The following is a 21,590-nucleotide window of genomic DNA, read 5'->3' as shown; positions in this document are numbered from 1 at the left end:
GCTTGACTTGCCATACTTGCTGCACATCATACACTGTTGATGTTAGAAGCCTCAGAAGTCGACCAAGAACTGTAGTAATAGTAGAAAATATGCATACATCCATATATACAGACTTACAGGAACTTTCTGGGTCCCCAATATCAATGTTGTTCTTTTGTTGGCTTATTTTCAAGGACCAGCAATAAAATGTTTGGCCTCTGCTGAAGCCAATCAGTCATGTGGATCTGCTGAAAACAATTTGGCAAGAATCTGGAAGAATCACCAAATTTCATAGCTATGGGAGTTATATTTCTGAAAATATTGATCCTGAACAATGGTTTCCATGGTACAACTTTTTTTAGGTGAAAATACAAAACATTCCAGGTCTAAAAATGTTTACAATTTTCTAAATGTAGCCAGAAATATTTTACAGAGCTTAGTTTTGAGTCCTGTTTAGCAAATTCTGAACAAAATGGGATAGAGTTGCCCAACACCACTACCTGCAATGACAGACTGACTGTTGTGTTCATTCAACATACAGCTGCAGGCAGCAGCGGTTAGCTAAGCTTTGTACAGAGACTGGAAAAAGGTGAAAGATCCTACCAGCATTTAAAGGTCATTATATTAACACGTTGTACCTGTCTTGTATGCTCTGTCCATCTGCTTTGTGTCTTGTTGTCACTGTGCGGCTGCTGGAGGACCATAGTTGACCTTTGTTTTTTAGATTATTAAACAAGACTCCAGTAAGTTGTGAAATATACAAGATATAAGATAGTAATCTGTGAGCCTTTACACATAAACAGGAGAGATGTTTGCACCTATTTCCAAGTTTTGTCCCATACTAAAGAAAAACATAAGAAATGACATTATGCTGATGCTGTAGTGGGACAGCTCAGTAGATAGACTGGTAGCACTGGACAGCATCCAGCAGAGGTGTGTGTGGGGTTGGTACAGCTCTTGTTCCACTGCAACAATGCTCAGCTTGTGCTCTTTTTTCCTCTCAGGTCAAACCAGAAGAGACTGCACCTCCCCCAGTTCTTCCAAAACCATCAGAACAGCCACCTCCGACCGCTCAGAAGCCCAAAAGGCATGCCGTCTCACTGCCCCAAAACCAAACACAGACTCAGCAGCAGAGCCAAGCCCAGATACAGCCTCATCTTCCGACACAGCCTCTGCCTCAAGCTCAGCCTCATCCTGTACCACAAACTCACACGCAATCCCAGACACAAATTCAGCCCCAATCCCAGCTGTCCAAGGCCAGTGCAAGAGTGGCACCCACCTCTGCTGAGCCTGTAGAGAAGCCTTGGGAGGCCATAAAGCCAGTACAGCCCTGTACAGATTCTGCGAAATATCATGACTCCTATGGACCCACACCTCCAGCACCTCCTGTCCGCACCATCGAAAGCAAACTGGCCACAGCAGCACTCAGCCAAAGTGAAGCCTCCTTCCATATCCTGGGTGAAGGCCCTCCACCCAGCCATCTGGAAGATGCTCTGCCTCACCATCCTCTCTCACCTCGAAAATCTTCCACGCACCAGCCAGCCTACCTGTACCACGCTAAAGGAGAACAGCCTGTCCTAATTGAACCTCCAGGAGCTGCATACTACCACCAGAGGCCTGTTCCTCTGGGCCCTCAGTCCATACCACACCACTACCGACCAGATAGCGTCCCTCCACACTCCTATGTGTCCAAGTCTGAGCCTCAGATACCTTACAGTGCCCGATTAGATAACAGATACAGCACTTTAGGCCCCAGGTCATACCACTACTCCATGAAGTCTAGAGGAAACCCCCGGAGTGTGTACGTGTCTCCGGGGCCAGGGCATCAGGGTTACAGCCATGACAGAACCCACGGCTATCCCACTATCCGCAGAGTGCATTCACTCCACGTTCCTTCCACTATTCGCTCAGTGCCCATCCAAAGGACTGAAGTTCCTCCAGATGATGACATGTTTTTCTACCACCGACCTGTGTATCAGTGCAAAGCCTACCAGCAGCCCCCGCAGCAGTCCTCACAGACCGACTACCACGTCACCCAGCTACAGCCTTACTTTGAGAACGGGCGGGTCCAGTATCGCTATAGTCCGTACTCTGGTTCCAGCCCTTTGGAGGCGCCTTTCTATGACATTGACCCTTATGGCACCATAAGGGTCCGGCACTTCCACTCCTATGGCAGCCGAGATCCTGGAGCCGTTGCTGGGCGACCAGGTGGAAAGGCAACTGGGTACCACTACCTTGCTCGCCACGTTCTCCCACCTGGTAAGGAGCACAGCTTTGTGAGCCGGGACATGCCCCCCAGTCACGGCGCCAAGGAAGCTGCTGCTTACCTCGCCTGGGACGCAGAAGAGTCAGAAAGGCTTCGCATGCACTCCATCCGCAGGGAGAGCAGGGCCAGACTGAAGATTAAAGGCCCTGTCCTCTCGCAGTATGACAATGTGGGCTTGTTCACACCAGCAGATATATCAGGCTATGAAACCCTGCACCTGCGCAGTAAATCTGACCCAGGTAAAGCTGTGCTGGTAGCAACCGAGAGCAAAGACGGCCGCTACCTCCCCAGACACATGGTGTCAGATCCTGACGTCCTCATGTACATGGAGACTGAAAAGCATGTCCAGGGCAGCGGAGTGGGCGACAAGTCAGACGGGCTTTCCAAGCAAAGCAGCTCAAAGAAATGCCAATCATCTCACTCCCTTCCTGCTACTCTGAGCCACAGTCTCTCCCATCAGCAGGAGGGCGGCCGTCACGAGGCCAAGTACGATCCTGGAGACGACAAGCTGGGTGGAGACGGCGGCAGGTCGAAACACTGGCAGCAGGAGTATCCTGGCAAGAGGAACTTCCAACCACGTTACGAGTGCTCTGATTCTGACCACCACCAGAGTAAAGTAAAAACGTCCAGTGGCTACCACAGTACAGACGACCAGCCGTCTGCTCCAAGGGAACAGCTTCCCCGTTCCAAGCTGGAGCGATCGCACAGCGTTCGAGAGCAGCAGCACTACAGCCAGGGCAAAGCAGACGTGGACAGAGACTTCTCATATCAGAAACACAGCACTAAAACGGTGCAGTCCCACTATGATAACTTGGACGATTACCACCCTGTACCTCAGCCCCAGGCCCCTGTTCTAAAACGTGGAGGCTCCAGCACCTACCCAGCCCCAGGATTCACAGTGAGCCATGGTAACAGAGCATACTCCACAGCACTGGGCCAGGGAGCATATATCCAGACTGAGCTGGCCATGCAGAGGCCAGAGACAGAGATCCGTACAGAATGAAGCATTTAGTGGAAAATCTCTTTAGCTGTGTAGAAGAAAGACTCCGTTGAGCTATGGTTGAGCAGCCTCTGCAGGACAGTGGACTGTTGTATCACCAATATTTTTGCTTCTCTGTATTTTTAATGAATTGTAAAGAATATTATAAGACTTTTTACAGAAAGTCCTGAATGTACCTGAAATTACTGTCCATGAGGTCATGTTATTGTGATTGATTGAGACAGTAGCCAGTCATAAATGTATATGACATGAAAGACGTGAGGTACTTTTAACAGGAACCACAAAAATGTAAAATATATATATATACTATATATATATATATATATGAATAGAATGATTAGTTAAAAGGGATTTTTAGTTGTATTTGGGTTTTTTGTTTGTTTTTATTTAGGTGTGGCGCTGGGTATGAGCATAAACTGGGACTAAGGTTTGCATTTTAGAAATGCATGCATTCTCTATCTCTTACAGAACAGTTCTGTGTACTTCTCTATCCATTACGTTCTTTCTGGATGTTACAGCACAAGTTAATAAAGCAGGAACCTGTAGGTCACCACACTCTCCTGCTAATACGTACACAAGAAGGCGGTACAGTGTGTCCATGTTTGTTTTGCAAAAATTCCACCGAGCGTGAGGTTTGATAAGGATCTGCGATGGATTATTTTGAGTTCTTAAAGTGATGATCAATGTCTTACTTTCTCTGTGACTGTGCCATTTTTATGTAACTTTGCTATAGACAGGCTTCAGTGACTTCTATTGGAATGTTTTGGTACTTGTCAGTTCTTCATTAGAAGAGGGACCAAACAACTTGGCACAGTTCTTGCACATAGGGGATGAAGTCGGAAAGGTGGACGAATGCCTGTTGTAGCTTCAGAAGTGTAAGAGGTTATTTTTATTTCCTTTTTTCATCAAGTTCATGGTATTTTGGTAAACCGGAGCAACTAAATAAAGCTGAGAGCAGTGTCTTTTCCAACAATGTGGTGAAGAACAGGCTGCCACTGCTTTGTGGAAATGCCTGTGATGAGCCTTAAGTTGTGTTCATACAGACCCGTATTTTTGTTCAAGTCCATTGTCATAATGCACAAACATTGCGATGTCTGGGTTTAAGATCCCTTTTGATGATTCTTGACAGTTCAGGGTTGACAGGTTATTTAGTTTCGTTTCACCTCACTGGTACTGAATTTAAAACATGAGGGAGGGAAAGGTTTGTTTCTTAAGGGGGCATTTTTTGAGGCTGGAATTAATGTATAGTACATTCATCTGGTATTATACGACACACCCTTCTGGGGCAGCATAATGGATATGTTTCGAATATGTCTAAATCCAGGTTGTACTATGTAACTGTTTGACTTCTGTATCGCTTGCAGGTTTTGCTCCTCTTGCCTTATCTAAACCTCTGCCTGTTCAGACGGGGCGTTGAAGTAAGGCACTGTGTACTTGAATGTGAAAACACTCGTCTCAAACTAGAGGTGTCTAAAGTCAGATATGAAATAAATAAAATTGTTCAGCAATAGCTAGAATCTGTGGCTTTTACTATGTGGATGTGCATGACATTTGTAACACACCTCTGACTGCTCACTGAGAGGGAACAACGTGAAACATTGACATTAAAATCTACTGACGGGGTTTCAGTCAGCTGCAAATGAAGTTTAAATGTTTATCCTAAATCATTACCGACATCACAGTAGAGTGATGTGATCCCAAAGTGCTGCTTTGAGAAAATAAAGTGCTTACACTTAAAGATCCTCCTCTGGCCAGACTGCCTATTTTTATTACCCAATTAAAAGCATGCTGATGAATCTTTCTGTGTGTCATCAAGCTGTCCTGATCATGGCACCAAACATCATATATGAACCATTTCAATGTGGATTCTCTCTGATAATAGGACTGAAACCCTCATCCAAGTCTGATAAATGTGCCTCAGCTCTTCCAACATGCAGGTGACACCTTTTGGTGGGTCTTTCTGTAGAAACCTGATCTACGCTTTCCACCTGCCTAACCCAAAAACTGGATGTGTACACATTTTTCTAAACTTTTCTGCACCTTGGTTATAGTGTTGCAACTATGGCAATACTGTGTACAAACTTTGCTGCTCACTCGCCTATCCACATGCACTCCAGAGACCTCCTCTAGCCCGTCCAATTCTAGATCAGCTATAAAAAATCCCCCTTCCTCTGTACCTTGCTGAGCTCATCCACAACTCACCTGATCAGACTTGCTTTCCAATAAAATACTGTATTTCTGCAGGAGGCCGATAATGACGCTCCTGCTGAATCTGATCCCTATAGTTTCTCTATAGGTGTCAATAAATAGTTTATTCCATGATGTAAATGCATTGTGGTGGATTTCTCCTTTTGGGCTACAAATGACTCCGGTTAAAGATGGCAGAGCTGTTTAGGCTGTAAATATACACTGCTGTTCACCAAGGCAATTCTGTGTTTTCTTTGTTAATTTTTTGCCTTTTTATTGTGATAGTCGCAGTGAAGAGTGACAGGAAATGGGGAGAAGAGATATGCAGCAAAGGGCCGCGGGCAGGAATTGAACCCGGACCGCTGCATCGGAGACCAGCCCCTGTACATGGGTCGCCTGCTTAACCCGATGAGCTATACAGGCGCCGCAATTCTGTGTTTTCCATGAAAACTCCCACTTTTATTCATGCGCTAACATAACCGCAAAAGTGTTTCTAATCATCAATTAGCCTTTCAACACCATTAGCTAACACAATGTAGCATTAGAACACAGGAGTGATGGTTGCTGGAAATGTTCCTCTGTACCCATATGGAGATATTCCATTAAAAATCAGCCGTTTACAGCCAGAATAATCATTTACCACCTTAAATAGACTGTATTTCTGATTCATTTAATGCTACCTTCATTGAAAAAAATGCTTTTCCTTCAAAATTGCAGACATTTCAAAGTGGCTCCAAACTTCTGAACCACAATACTTGGACTAGTGCCCACCTACATTTGTTCTCTAACTGCACAGAAAAGTTCTGGTATTCTCTATCTCCGTTCACAAGATCATTTGTTGCTTTAGTTCCATGCGCCCATACTGAATTGGGAAAAAAAAGGCTTTGGTTTGCCCTGCATCTTTTGCATGGGATATGCTGCAGAAAGAGTGGAAACTAACTTCGTTAAGCTCATTGAGCACTTTTAAATCTAAACTGCGAATACCTGAGGCCAACTCCACAACATGCACTTGTTTGTTATAACTTCATTATAAATTGAAACGTTTCATTTGCTTTTTGCTTGCGTTTTAACTGTGTTTTATATTTGTTGCTGCCTATCTTGGCCAGGACTGCTTTGAAAAAGAGGTTCTTAATCTCAGTGGGATTTCTCCTGGTTAAATAAAGGTTAATAAATAAATTAATTAAGTGACATGTGCTGTGATGTGAGGCTGTACATGAACAAACAGAATTCTGGATGCATTATCAAAAAAAGAAGCAGCACATAAATCAGGACTTTTAAATTAGGCCGATAGGGTCCATAACAAATGATTAGAAAAGTAATTTAGGTACTCCAGGGTCAAACATTCATCCGAACATGAAGATTTATAATGAATCAGTTGTTTTTTAGCTTCAGTGTTCACTCCAACATAACCTTCATGCCAGAATGAGTGATTGCAGCATGTACGCTTAATTGTTATCCACACGAAAGAGAATATGTGTAGACATTATGCCGTCACAAGAACTGTATCAGTGAGGATGGCTTTGACATGCCGGTCTGAGCCTTGCAGCTCCGCCATACGCCTGCTCTTCTTCCTTTTTTATATCCTGACCAGTGATCAGAGAGACAGAGCTGATTCTGCTTGATAAATAATAAAACATGTGATACTCATCTAACCGCAATGACTGCATTAAAAATTCTTATTTGGATTTCACAACTCTTAGTTGAATGCACGGATCAAATTCTGAGATATCTACACTATTTTATATATCTATTTATACTAATATGCCAGTGACTGTCAAAAAGTGGGTCTGTTTTAACAAATCCTGAATGATGATCCTGAGGATGAAACACCTCCCTTGAGAACAATGTCCATTTTCTTTTTGAAAAAAGTATTCATTAGACTGAAGAATAATATCACAAATATCCCTTCTATAATATGTTGAAGTGTCACAGTAGAACTTCTGAGGGAAGATACCCATCTGATATGTGGCAGGAGCCCCCAATGATTTCCAATACTCTAGCCTTGTTAATGATGGGTTAATGGTAGCAACATTAGCTTGCATGTTATTACTAGCCTCTATGGCTCATACGGTACTGTTACTACATTCATTTTTTTCTATGTGAAAGCTAAGAATCCCTGCTTATAGATGTTTTGACATCAATTTATTATTTATCTGTCCCAGGATTTGAGGAAAAATTAGTTTCAAAATTTTGAGGTAGAAATGTACGCAGAATTCTACTTTTAGGGGGGTTGTAATTATTCATTGTGGATTTACTGATGATCTAGTGCCCTGGTAGTTGAGATAATGATGGGTTGTCATTTTGTCATGATTCATTGCACATGGGTTGGTCACTTTGCAAAAGTGAACCAAATACACACCAAGCAATACTCAGTGAGTATCTGCACAATTTGAGAAAGGGTTTTGAAGGCCTATATAAAGGCCCAAAAAAGGCCACCATTGTTAGTCCAGTGAACAGCATCATGCCGCGTCTATCACATGAACAACGTCTCCGGGCACTGGGTATGGTGGAGGCCGGTTTGAACTACAGTGATGTAGCCAGGCGTATGGGCTGTTCCCAACCCACAATCAGAAGCCTGGTCCAAAGCATGTGCCGACGGATTGCTGCCTGCATTGAAGCAAATGGAGGCCATACTCCGTATTGACTGTTGTGACTTTATGTTTGGCAGGTGCCGTTTTCTTTTGTGAAATTCTTTATTTTGAAATCATTCTTGAAACTTTAGATTTTTGTTTCTGTATGCCAATATGGTAAACAAATGATTCATATGAAGAAAATCCAGTTTCGGGCTTCAAAATAAAACTTATGTTGAAAAATATGGTCTCAAAGTTTTTAATGACTGTCAGTGTGTATATATATATATATATATATATATATATATATATATATATATATATATATATATATATTGCATGAATATATTTTACACTTATGTTGCATGAATATATTTTACACTTATATTGTCTTATTTCTTAACATTGACTGTTATTTTCTTCTTTCCCTTTTTTATCTGCTTTTTATATTTTCAAGTTTTGGTGAAAAACAATTAAAAACTGTCCAACGCAGCAACAGTTCTGATTAAACATAATGACATAACTAACAGATCTGGATTCAAACATCACGGTGTGGTAACGGAGTTGAGGAAATGAAGTTACAATGTTTACAAACGTTGGCATTGCATTATGGGAGACGGATGATTGACACGGGCGCCATTTTGCTCCTGCTCTCTGCTTCCATTGTGTGAGAGATAGTAAATATCTGACACTGCCAGACAACCACAACACACTTGTATCGTCGCGAAGAAAAAGCGTCAAATTCACCCTCGGTACGTAAAATTTTTGTCATACTTTTTAAGCCATAGAATATTATTCACCGATTAGAAAAGAAAACGAGACGTATAAAGTTGTTTTTGTGCGGTAATAACGTGTTATTTCGACGCTGGAGTGGGGAGAAAAAGCAGCTGCCCCGATGCCCGGGCAGAGAGAAAAACGGCTCAGGACTTCCACTGCTGAAATATCCGCTCCACTTTCAGCGGCGGTTTCTACCTCGTTTCTTTGCTCTAATCAACCATCGATTCACTCGCCTGTGGGCATTTTTAGATAGCTACACGTGTCTCCTACGTGTTGTTGATAGTCTTATGTGCACACGTTTTGTGTTTTAATGTGAAAATATCAAAGTTTACGTCCCGCTCACTGCCTGTGTATTGGTAGGTTCATTTCGGTCTGCGGCCATAATCTTGCGGTATGAGGCGGGACTAAGGCTGCGCGTCCCGCCCCAAAACCTCCATGATCAAACGCCACTGGTCCGGAATTACGGCAACGGCGCAGCGGATTGGTGCGTTTGGGGTTGATGCCCTGTGATTGGTGCAATCAGCAGCCTGCAGTGTGTTGATTGGTCCGGCGCAGTGTGTTTGTGCTGCTGCCAGACATGAGGAAAAAGTTTTCCCAGGAGCGCAAATATTACTGAAAATCAAACGCTTCGAGCTAGGTGGAGAGAAGAAAAGTCTGATAAAGATACTTCAGGCTGTATTCTGTCTACTTTTTGCAGATAATACAACCCTGCGTTCAAGCATTGGCATAGACGTTGAGCTGACAAATGGCAGTAAATCAGAGTAATTTTACCACAACCCACTAAATTGAGTTTGAGATTGATCTTTTAGTGTTTTTCCATTTTCAGGAACATATGACATACAGACTAAATACAGTTAGTTGTTATTAACTTATTTAACTTTAGAAACTGTGAGCTTTTAAGGAATGTGTTAAATGTCCCAATCAATTTAGTAGAGATCTATTCATTCATCTATTATATTACCTGCAATAAGTTGTTAGTGTGTACACGAGCCAAACTGGTAATTACATGTGTAGAAAGTGTAATGTAACAGCAGGTTTTGTGCTTGTATTTTATTGTGTTCCCTTCAGGTGATACTCTGTCGTAATGGCTCGTACCAAGCAGACTGCTCGTAAGTCCACTGGAGGAAAGGCTCCTCGTAAGCAGCTGGCCACCAAGGCTGCCCGTAAGAGCGCCCCCTCCACCGGTGGTGTCAAGAAGCCCCATCGTTACAGGTAATGCTTATTTTGAGTCTGAAAAATGGCTGTTTCGGCATCTTCAAGCTGAGATTGTGACATTTTAGTCTGCTGAAGGAGAATGCTGTCAGCCTCCTCCTGTCTGTCTCACATTTTGTGCTTCTCTTTAATTACACACACTCAAAACTAATTTTGACCGATTATCAACCAGACCAGTTGCCACATCCAATATCCAACATTTTTCTGATTATCAGTATTGTTGTTTTTAAAAAAATATATACACTAATGTTCAAAAGTTTGTTATCACTTAGAAATGTCCTTATTTTTGAAAGAAGGCATTTTTTTTTCAGTGAAGATAATGTTAAATGAATCAGAAATACAGTCTAAACCAGGGGTGTCAAACTCATTTTAGTTCAAGGGCCACCTTCAGCCCAATCTGATCTCAAGATCACAAAAGTCAGACAATGTATTACAAAAATGAGACACAAAATGAAAGAACAATAAACATTCTTACTTTATGATCAAAACACCTTGCCAAGGTATCAAAATTATTTTAAATTTATAGTTTTACAAATGTATTTTTACACTTTGAGAGCTGGATTGGACCTCTGGTGGGCCAGTTTTGGCCCATGGGCCACATATTTGACACCCCTGGTCTAGACATTGTTAATGTGGTAAATGACTCTTCTAGCTGGAAACGACTGATTTTTAATGGAATAGCTACATAGGGGTACAGAGGAACATTTCCAGCAACCATCACTCCTGTGTTCTAATGCTACATTGTGTTAGTTAATGGTGTTGAAAGGCTAATTGATGATTAGAAAACCCTTGTGCAGTTATGTTAGCACATGAATAAAAGTGTGAGTTTTCATGGAAAACACGGAATTGCCTGGGTGACCCCAAAGTTTTGAAAGGTAGTGTATAATTTCCAAATTTTAAATGAAATAACCATTCTGGTAAAGTCCTCTTTATTCAGACACTTGGAAAACATAAATACACAAAAGGATTTGGACTAAGTTTTGTGTGAGTGTTGTGTTGCTTTAAATTTTCAAACCAGCGTTTTTTCATTGTTACTACAAATGTCGCTTTCTCATATCAGTTATCGATCTCGCTGCTTAAGGATGATCAGTATGGCCCCTGTAACAATCAGATGCATTAACTCTTCATTTTGCTGTATATGCAGGAGGACACAGTCTCAAGCGAAATGCATCGCAGTCATTTCCTGTATATACACTCCACTAAATGTCAGAATTTGAAATCAGGCTTCAGCTAGAGGTGCAAACCCAGCAGAAGCAGTTCATTTCTGCTGGTGAATGACATCCAGTGATTAAAAGAAAAAAACCTATGGGCATTTGTGTCGTCAGTCATTGATTGTCATTTGGCACAAACCTGTGGCCTCCACTATGGCAGTTTATTTGTCCTGAAACGGTGTATTGATCAAGAGCTTGGCTGTGTGCTTTAGGCCCGGTACTGTGGCTCTGAGAGAGATCCGTCGGTACCAGAAATCCACCGAGCTGCTGATCCGTAAGCTGCCCTTCCAGCGCCTGGTGAGGGAGATCGCTCAGGACTTCAAGACTGACCTGCGTTTCCAGAGCGCTGCCATTGGAGCCCTGCAGGTGTGTACATACATCACTAAAGCTATATTAGTGATAATATTATAAGAATAAAAAGAACTTTATTTATAAAGCACTTTCAAATCAAAGTGCTTTACAGAGCAAGCAACAGATAAATTATAATAAAATGATAACTGATAAAAACAAAGGCTGAGAATACAATACAATGACTTTATTAATCCCTGAAGGGAAATTCAGTTGTCTGGTCTCTTCTGTTTACTTTTGAATTAAATAGTCTGATTGCTGATGGCAAGAAAAAAAGAAGACACAATAACAACAATAAAACTGATAAAGACAATGTCTAAGAAGACACAGTACCTCACAAGTTAGGATTCGTATGCAGCAGAGAACAAGCGGATCTGTAGTTTGCTTTGAACGCCTTTACTGAGCAAGCTTGCCTAATGTCAGACGGAAGAGCGTTCCATAAAGGAAATAAAAAGCCCACACACCGACTGTCTTCTTTTTAACCCTAACAACAGTCGGTGCAAAGACCTTGCTGTGCATATGGGACTACCAGCTCCTTTAAATATGATGGCCCAGTGCCATTTGCAGCTTTATATGTCAAAAGAAGTATCTTAAAATCAGCTCTAACATGAAATGGGAGCCAGTGGAGTGAGACTAACACTGGTGAGATGTGGTCATATTTCTTTGTTCCAGTAGCCCACATTCTGAACCATCTGTAGGCTATGAAAGCTCCTCTTAGACAAGGAGAGCATTACAATAATCCAATCAAGAAATCACAAAGAAACGGATAAGAACCTCAGCATCCTTAAAAGACAAAGTGTAAGGAAGCTATTTTGTCACCTCTCCTATGTGGGAGATGAATCTAAGAGGCTGATCAAAGGTCCCGCTCAGGTTTTTAGCGCCGTCCTTGCACTGAATGATGCCGTCATTTAAGATCCAGACTTGAGTGTGACTTGAAACACAGTTCTACTTCAAACGTGTCGTCCCTCTTCTCTGTTCAGGAGGCCAGCGAGGCGTACCTGGTGGGTCTATTCGAGGACACCAACCTGTGTGCCATCCATGCCAAGCGCGTCACCATCATGCCCAAAGACATCCAGCTGGCACGTCGCATTCGTGGAGAGCGCGCTTAGACGGCCCCTCTGATGTTTCACCCGCGTCCTGTTTTTCTTTACCTGTCCCTGTCCTCGCTCCTTCGTCTCTCCCTCGCCCCCCAGCCCCACCCATCCCCGTCGCCCTCCGCCCCCAGCCTGCCCACCTTCTCAGTAGACTTTAGAGTAATCCTGATTATGAAGAGATAGAAATATGTTGAAGTCTGGTCTCTCATAGGTTTTTTTTGTCTTCACCAAATGTTTTTAGGGTACCTTTTTTGTGCATGTAAAAGGTTCGGCAGATCAGACGCGCACGTGCACACAGACTCAAACGTGCATCGCCGGGTTTTGGGCGGCGCTTCAGAACGTGAAGCTCGACTGGATTCTTGCAGGGTAGGAGGGCGGTGGGTGCAGTTTGTGTGGCAAACAGAGTGGAAGCAGAGGGACATGGCCGAGGGACTAGTCTGCTTAAGGGGAGCTGCAACTTCCACAGCAGGGTGCTATTAAAACTAGTCCTGAGGCCTCTGCCCCCTCTGGACACCCTTCCTCTCCCACCCGAGCTGTCTGGCAAGCTGTTTTTATGTGAGCTGCACTAGTTCCTACCCTGACCCTGAGTTTTCTTTGACTAAGTTTCCAGTTTAAGCCAATGTTCCAGTATGCGGCTTTATGTTCTCATAATGTTCAGCCTTCCAGAATGTATACAGCTTTGTACAGCTGGAAAAACGATAAAACAATTCTTTTTTTATTCTTTTATCTTGCACCTTCATAACTCCACAGTCTCCATAAAGTCTTGGAGCAGAAACAGTCTCTGCACCCCAGCTCCCTTGTTGCCCTGCAGGTGCAGCCACATGGCTCGCCTTACTTTCCAGTCCTCCTCCTTCCCCTGTGTCATCTGCTCTGTGAGGGGACGGACTGCTGTGTGTCTGTGTGGACCTGTGAGCTCTGATCTGCCAAACCAGTCGTACTCAACAAACAAGAATCTCTTGGTTGCTTAAAGATATTGATTATTGTTGTGGATATGGTGTCTATTTTTTTTACACATATAATTCACGGAGGAGCATCTCTTCCTTTACCACTTCAAAATGATCAAAAGAGAAAAAAGAAATTGATATTGTCAACATGATTATCAGTTTTTTTCTTTATACAGTGATGTGATTTGTTATAGAAAATCAGGAAGGGCTTCTCTGTTTTCCAAGGAAACATCGTTCTCATGGCAGCCACGCAGCGCGGTGCTTCACCGTCTCTCTATTCACATGTTCACTGTCGATCAGTTATTACACTTTCTGCTTCTGTCTTTATTGCCACAGATTAGACTCATCACAACAGTTTGAATTGACGTTCTAGTGAAAGTTCCACTCTGCATGTTTAGGGTCTGTGTGTCTTCTGCATTCTCTGTAGATCTGAGCATATAATCTGTCCCTTTCTCAAAATTTGTGATACACAATATAACCTCATATTTGTTTTCTTTTATATTTTTCTTATTCCTCGAGATTTTCAGACATATAAATAAGCTGATCTTTGTATTTTCCAAATTTCTCATATTATGGTGGTAATAAATAGGTGTTAAAACAAGCTGATGCTAGTGTGTGTGTTGTGTTTGTTTTATAACATTGGCATCAGTTTGCTGCAGTGATATCCAAAGGAAAGCTGGAAAAGAGTAGCTGCAGTGCTCATCTGTGCCACACAGGGGCGACCTTAGACAGGACTCAGACTCAGTACTGTTCCCTCACAGCTAGAAGGACCTGGCGTCCTTCTGTGTGGAGTTAGCACGTTCTCCCTGTGCCTGCAGATGCTCCGGCAGCTTTTGTGCTTCACAAGGAGGAAATGGTCAATCCATGCCACCCAGTGGATACATTTCTACCAGAGAGAACTCAATGAACTGACAGCTTTGTTTAGAAACTGGTGTTACTGACACTAGTGGTCAAAAGTCTGGACACACCTTCTCATTCAATGCTTTTTATTTAATTGTATTATTTTCTACATTGTACATTAATACTGAAGGTTAACACTTTTTTGTTTGCGACATAATTCCATATGTAGTCTTTTATAGTTTTGATGTCTTCAATTTTGAACTACAATGTATAAAATACTCAAATAAAAACCACTGAATGAGAAGGTGTGTCCAAACTTTTGACTGGTAGTGTAACTGATGTCCAAGCCGAGGATGGAACTGCTTGGAAAAAGTAAACATTGTTTTCTTTTGGTAAGGTGTTAGTTTATAAAATAGAATAATTATGAACTGAAAGTGGGTCTCTTGTACATTTGATAACACCTGATTTCAGTCTTCAAGATCACTGCATGACTATCAACAGTCTCATCAGGATCACTGAAGTGCACTCACAGGTGAAGTTGCAGCTGAGATCTCCTTAACTGATGAGGATGGGTCTGAACATTGTCTCTAACAAATAGACACAACGCAGTTTCTGCCTGTAGATCCTGATTTAAGTACAATCAGTTGCACTGATCAGTAATCTGACATTTTCAGCTTAAATGTGTTGCTACGTTTTGAAAGAAGCCACCCTAACTGTTGAGGTACAGCATTATGACCACCTGCCTAATATTGTGTTGGTCCCCCTTTGGCTGACAAAACAATCCTGACCCATCGAGACATGGACTCTGCTAGACCCCTAAAGGTGTGTTGTGGTATCTGGCATCAAAATGTTAGCAGCAGATCCTTAAAGTCCTGTAAATTGTGAGGTGGGGCCTCCATGAATCAGACTTGTTTGTCCAGTACATCCCACAGATGCTGGAACGTTTGAGATCTGGTGAATTTGGAGGTCGAGTCAACACCTCAAACTGGTTGTTGTGCTCCTCAAACCATTCCAGAGCCATTTTTGCTTTAGGGCACGGCACATTAACCTGCTGAAAGAGGCCACAGCCATGAGGGAATGCTGTGTCCATGAAAGGATGTACATGGTCTGCAACAATGCTTAGATTGGTGGTACGTGTCAAAGTAACATACACATGGGTGGCAGGACCCAAATTTTTCCAGCAGAACATCACCCAAAGCGTGACACTGCCTCTGCCGCCTTACCTTCTTCCCATAATGCATCCAGGTGTCATGTTCCCCAGGTAAGCGCCGCAACCGTTCATCCACGTGATGTAAAAGAAAACGTGGGTCATCAGACCAGGCCACCTACTTAAATTGCTCTGTGATCCAGTTCTGATGCTCACGTGCTAATTGTTGGTGCACCCGGCGGTCTACAGAGGTCGTCATGGGCAGCCTGACTGGTCTGCAGCTACACACGTGGACAAAATTGTTGGTACCCCTCAGTTAAAGAAGGAAAAACCCACAATTCTCACTGAAATCACTTGAAACTCACAAAAGTAACAATAAATAAAAATTTATTGAAAATTAAATCATCAAAAACAGCCATTACTTTTGAATTGTTGATTAACATAATTATTTAAAAAAACAAACTAATGAAACAGGCCTGGACAAAAATGATGGTACCTCTATAAAAGATTGAAAACTATTTGACCAGAGTGGCATGATTAACTCAGGTGTGTCATTTCATTGACATCACAGGTGTTTCCAAACTCATAATCAGTCAGTCTGCCTATTTAAAGGGAGACAAGTAGTCACCCTGCTGTTTGGTGAAAAGGTGTGTACCACACTGAACATGGACAACAGAAAGCGAAGGAGAGAATTGTCCCAGGACATCCGAAAAAAAATGATAGACAAACATCTTAAAGGTAAAGGCTATAAGACCATCTCTAAACAGCTTGAAGTTCCTGTGACAACAGTGGCTCATATTATTCAGAAGTTCAAGACCCACGGGACAGTAGCCAACCTCCCTGGACGTGGCCGCAAGAGGAAAATTGATGACAAATTGAAGAGACGGATCGTTGGAATTGTATCCAAAGAGCCCAGAGCAACCTCCAAAGAAATTAAAGGTGAACTCCAAGGCCAAGGTACATCAGTGTCAGATCGCACCATTCGTCGTTGTTTGAGCCAAAGTGGACTTCATGGGAGACGACCAAGGAGGACACCACTGCTGAAAAAACTCATAAAAAAGCCAGACTGGAATTTGCAAAAATGCATGTTGACAAGCCACAAAGCTTGTGGGAGAATGTCCTTTGGACAGATGAGACCAAACTGGAGCTTTTTGGTAAGGCACATCAACTCTATGTTCATAGACTCAAAAACCAAGCATACGAAGAAAAGAACACTGTCCCTACGGTGAAACATGGAGGAGGCTCAGTAATGTTTTGGGGCTGCTTTGCTGCATCTGGCACAGGGTGTCTTGAAAGTGTGCAAGGTACGATGAAATCTGAAGACTATCAAGGCATTCTGGAGAGAAATGTGCTGCCTAGTGTCAGAAAGCTTGGTCTCAGTCGCAGGTCATGGGTCTTCCAACAGGACAACGATCCAAAACACACAGCCAAAAACACCCAAGAATGGCTGAGAGAAAAGCGTTGGACTATTCTAAAGTGGCCTTCTATGAGCCCAGATCTGAATCCCATTGAACATATGTGGAAGGAGCTGAAACATGCCATTTGGAGAAGACACCCATCAAACCTGAGACAACTGGAGCTGTTTGCTCATGAGGAGTGGGCCAAAATACCTGTTGACAGCTGCAGAACGCTCATTGACAAATACAGAAATCGTTTAATTGCAGTGATTGCCTCAAAAGGTTGTGCAACAAAATATTAAGTTATGGGTACCATCATTTCTGTCCAGCCCTATTTCATTAGTTTGTTTTTTTAAATAATTATGTTAATCAACAATTCAAAAGTGATGGCTGATTTTGATTATTTAATTTTCAATAAGTTTTTATTTATTGTTACTTTTGTGAGTTTCAAGTGATTTCAGTGAGAATTGTGGGTTTTTCCTTCTTTAACTGAGGGGTACCAACAATTTTGTCCACGTGTGTATGCAACCCCATATGCCTCAAACTGTAATGCACTATATATTCTGACACCCTTCCACCAGAACCAACAATAACTTCTTCAGCAATATGAGCAACAGTAGCTCTTCTGTTGGATCAGACCACACAGGCCAGCCTTCCCTCCCTACGTCCATCAATGAGCCCTGGTTGGTTAACGTGACCGTCAATTGTGTTCCTGTAAAGTGACCCTCATATAGGAGGACTCATCATGTAGGACTCACTCTGCACTGACAGAGTTCTTGGACTCGATGCATTTTTTGAACATTTTTTTAATTTTCTGCACAGGCCAGTTTTGTATCAAATAGAGGTATTTCAATTCCAGACTTTAGTCTCAACTCCTTTCATTGTTCTGTGTGTGAGTCCTTTGCTGCACTGTAACTTTTTCCGTGACTACCTCACCAGAGAAGCTGGAAAACAAAGAAAGTTTTTAACCATTTGATGCACAGCATGGGTCAGGAGATGCCCATTTTCCATTGGATTTGAGTCACTTTTGACCCATGTTGCGCATCAAAGGGTGAAAGATGCAGCTCGGCCTTTGGAAACCAATTAAACTAGACTCAGCACATGGATTAACACAGAGACTGCTTCAGTACTGACATGACGATTCAATATTAAAATGAAAATTGATAAATGTTTATTTTAAAACTGGATTACCAAGAGATTTTTTAGGTATTTCGGACAATTTTAAAATATTTGAACAATCATGCAATTAGCTGAATGTTTGATGTTAATGTTCAGGGGCGGATCCAGATTAATTTTAGTGGAGGGTACAACAGATATTTTAGGGGGGCCACTGAAAGGTTGTAAGAAAAAATGAAAGCTGCTACCGACCTCTCACTTTTACAAAGTATTTTTCATGTTTTTTGGGGGGTTTTTTTTGGTTCTTTAACCCAATAGGAAAGCTGTATATGACCTTTTCATTTTAACATTCAAATTATGATGGACTTGTTTCCTTGCTTATGTGAATTACAACATCATCAGCCGCAGCATCTGCCTGTTATGTAAGACTAGTAAGCTCAACAACAGTATCCTGAGGGCAATTAAGTGACAAATATTGTGCAAGAACAGCACTATATACAACCCTGTCAGTTTCCACTTCTTAGAATGTTTACTGACAATTATCAGACCTAAAATAAATAATATTCTGTACTTTTCGCAACTAGTTTTCAGCTGTATACCAGAAACATCATAGGGTTTTGTATACTAATCAGTCTAAATCAAAATGAGTACAACCCAATACACAGTGAACAACAACAATCTTTACCCTTGATCTGTAGTAAAATAATCAGAAATGTTCTGTGCAGTAATGTTAATTTAAAAATACAATAAAATACAGTAAGTAGTACTCTGTACATTTAATAGTAAACCTGAGAACAATAATAAACAGTAACAATACTCCATATTATTAAATCATTTAATAATGCACAGCTCAGCAATCATCATAGTGTTCTGCATAGAAATCACAAAAAGCTGCTCTCAGTAATCTTTCACAGTGAGCAGATGTTCTTGTGTTTCAGGTCCATGGTCCAGACGTGACCATCAAACAGGCCAGGGGGGGTCTGGACTTCCTAGAGCACCTCCTCTTTTTGCATTCTTTATATGGGATGGAAATATAGTAACGTTGGTTTAGCATGTCAATCAAAGGCCTGTAGGTTAAAGCAGGAAGCCCTCCACAATGAGGATGTGAGTCTCCTCCTCCTCCTTGTGATCGGACTTCGGGGCAATCTCTGGGTCCAAGGTGTTATTAACGCCATTAGACTTCTCAAACTTCACTGGGTTCTCCAGCTACGCGTAGATCGTACTCATCATGGCGTCCATGACCAGAGCAGTGATGACATCGTACTGCTTGAAGCCATCTTCACCAACTTCAATCTGATCTTGGGGTTTGAAGAAGTCATCCTGATGGACCACGCAGCAGTTGGGCAGGTTCTTGATCAGGCGGTTGGTGAGTTTTTGATGGAATGTTCCTTTAAGATGGATGTGTGAGGACCTTGTAGGTGGAATACTCCCTGAAACCAACCTTTTAGGTCAACATTCAAAGATTTAAGGTGGAATATTCCTTTAAACTAGCCTAAATTTCATGTTTTGATCATTATCAAGTGAGAAACCTCATCCCAGACTCCTCATAATGGCGTTTGAAATTTATGCTGCTGTTATTTGTTTAGTCCAGACTAAATGGCATAAATCCCAACCCGGTCTCACGGGGATTCGTGAAACTGTCACGTAAGTTTTAGTTTCGGTTTCGTGCGCACCAACACGATTTCGTCATGTTTTTCGTGCCGCTCACCACGAAATGTTTTTCGCTGTGGTAATCACATCTGAAAGTGGTTTATACCGGCGGATTCATGACGATCTAAGCTGTCCATCGGCGTATACTGCTTGTGTGATTGCGTTTGCGGCCGCCGGCCGCCGGACATTCTTGAAATTCCTATGCAAATTGGTAAGTGTACCACCGGCTTATGGTTAGGTTATGGTTATGGTTATGGTTAGGGTTATGTTTAGGGACGATGTCATGCAAAATATAGCGTTGGATTCGCCACGGTTTTACATTAAAATATAATATACACATTCTTTTGAAATACGTTCTGAGTGGCACGAAAAGTCCGCCGTTTAAAATACATTGGTGCGCATTTCGTGGTGAGCGGCACGAAAAACATGGTGCTGATGTGTGCAGTGATTAGTGGATTTGGTGCAGCTGAGTTGTGTCTTTATCTTGGCTGTAGTGAGTCTTTAGAAGTTTTTGGTCAGACACATTCTGTATTCTTGTTTGTGAACCAACGTTGGTTGTCCAGAAGGTAAGAGTTCCTGTCCTGATTCTCTGTTTAAAGAGGTTCTCTGGGAGGCTGCAGGAGACTTTAGTGTTTGGGTTGTGCTAGTTTGGTTTTTCTACGGTTTCATTTGGACGACTATCTTGAGGCCCCTCCATGTGGTTTAGTGAGGTTTTCTGTAACAGTTCTTCAAAGCAACCTGCAGCAGAAGAGACTTTGAGAGTTTTTAGGAAGTTCTGGAGACCAGACTATAGAGCAGCACAAACATTTGTCAGCAGTTTGAGCAGGAGAAGGTGAGCTTCAGAGTAGAAATGAGAAGGAAACCTTCTTGACCCGTGTGGTGAGGTCCTGTACCAAGAGTTTGAACAGGTTGTGAAGAGTCTGTAGTTCTTTGTTCTGAAAGCACCTGAAGAGTCGACTCATTAAAGGAGAAAACGGGAGATATTGTTGGTTCTTCTGTCGCTCTGCAGTTTCCTTAGACTGAATATCAAGTTTGTATTTTAAATGATTAACTGTATGAGCCCAAGAAGACTTCAATAAACTCTCTCCATCCCCTGGACACAACATATTTTATTACCATGTTAAATCTCTTTTTTTTTTTTTTTTTTTTAATCATAGTTTTTTCTCTCGTTTAGTTTTGTCATCTGTGTGAAAGGTGCTAAACAAATAAAGCTGAATTGATAAACTGAATAACTGACTAACTCATGATTGTGACAACAGAAGTATTTTCATTGTGATTTAAGGGTTTGTTTCATTTTTAAGGTTGGGGTTAAAATCTTGACAGAAAGAAAGATTAAAGAAATAAACTACATTTAAAAAAGCCATTAAATCAAAAGAAAAAACATTTAATACAATTAAACTTAATTCATAATAATATGATAATTATATATAATTAATAATAAACAGACAAAAGGTAATTAAACAGAAGATACAAAACATGTAATTATGAAATGAAACATTTTTAAAAGAATATTAAACATTAAAGATAAATATTTTAAAAATTTAAAAAATACAATTGAACTAGAAGAATATTAAACATTTAAAAGAATACAAAACACTTCATTAGATTATTAAACCTGTAAAAAGACAAAACATTTAAAGAATTAAATGTTTAATTAAAAAATGAAATTTTAAAGACAAATGTCCAATAGAAAATAAATGGAAAATACAATGAAGCATTTAAAAAGAAAATGAAACATTAAAAGGTGCTAAAACATTTAAAAATAAAATCCTTAAAGATTTAATCTAAAAATTAAACATTGAGAAAGAAAAGGAAATTTTTCAAACAAGCCAATAAAACATTTGAAAAAACA

General features: G+C 41.5%; 2 protein-coding genes across 6 annotated transcripts in view; both read left to right on the top strand.

Moving 5' to 3' along the window:
* Positions 1-4,755, top strand: part of arhgap32b (Rho GTPase activating protein 32b) — a 130,838-nt gene extending 126,083 nt beyond the window's left edge. For all 5 annotated transcript variants that reach the window (XM_051937142.1, XM_051937143.1, XM_051937141.1 and 2 more), the window contains one exon: positions 984-4,755. In XM_051937142.1, the coding sequence (XP_051793102.1) occupies positions 984-3,248 (2,265 nt within the window). In that variant the 3' untranslated portion in view covers positions 3,249-4,755. The remainder of the gene's footprint in view (positions 1-983) is intronic.
* Positions 4,756-8,600: 3,845 nt separating this feature from the next.
* Positions 8,601-14,189, top strand: h3f3c (H3 histone, family 3C). Its single transcript, XM_022204565.2, has 4 exons — positions 8,601-8,754; positions 9,848-9,991; positions 11,415-11,568; positions 12,531-14,189. Exons 2-4 carry the CDS (start codon positions 9,864-9,866, stop codon positions 12,657-12,659), a joined length of 411 nt encoding a protein of 136 aa, XP_022060257.1. The 5' UTR covers positions 8,601-8,754; positions 9,848-9,863; the 3' UTR covers positions 12,660-14,189.
* Positions 14,190-21,590: the final 7,401 nt, after the last annotated feature.

This window comes from Acanthochromis polyacanthus, chromosome 17 (genome assembly GCF_021347895.1).
Source record: "Acanthochromis polyacanthus isolate Apoly-LR-REF ecotype Palm Island chromosome 17, KAUST_Apoly_ChrSc, whole genome shotgun sequence".
NCBI lineage: Eukaryota > Metazoa > Chordata > Actinopteri > Pomacentridae > Acanthochromis > Acanthochromis polyacanthus.
The sequence above is the reverse complement of the archived record's forward strand: the minus strand, read 5'-3'. Positions and strand labels throughout refer to the sequence as shown.

Bases quoted from the DNA above. Each gene is read 5' to 3' on its own strand.
- h3f3c (XM_022204565.2), top strand. From the start codon at position 9,864: ATGGCTCGTACCAAGCAGACTGCTCGTAAGTCCACTGGAGGAAAGGCT. The intron at 9,992-11,414 runs GTAATGCTTATT...TGTGTGCTTTAG, and splicing joins AAGAAGCCCCATCGTTACAG to GCCCGGTACTGTGGCTCTGA. The intron at 11,569-12,530 runs GTGTGTACATAC...TTCTCTGTTCAG, and splicing joins CTGCCATTGGAGCCCTGCAG to GAGGCCAGCGAGGCGTACCT.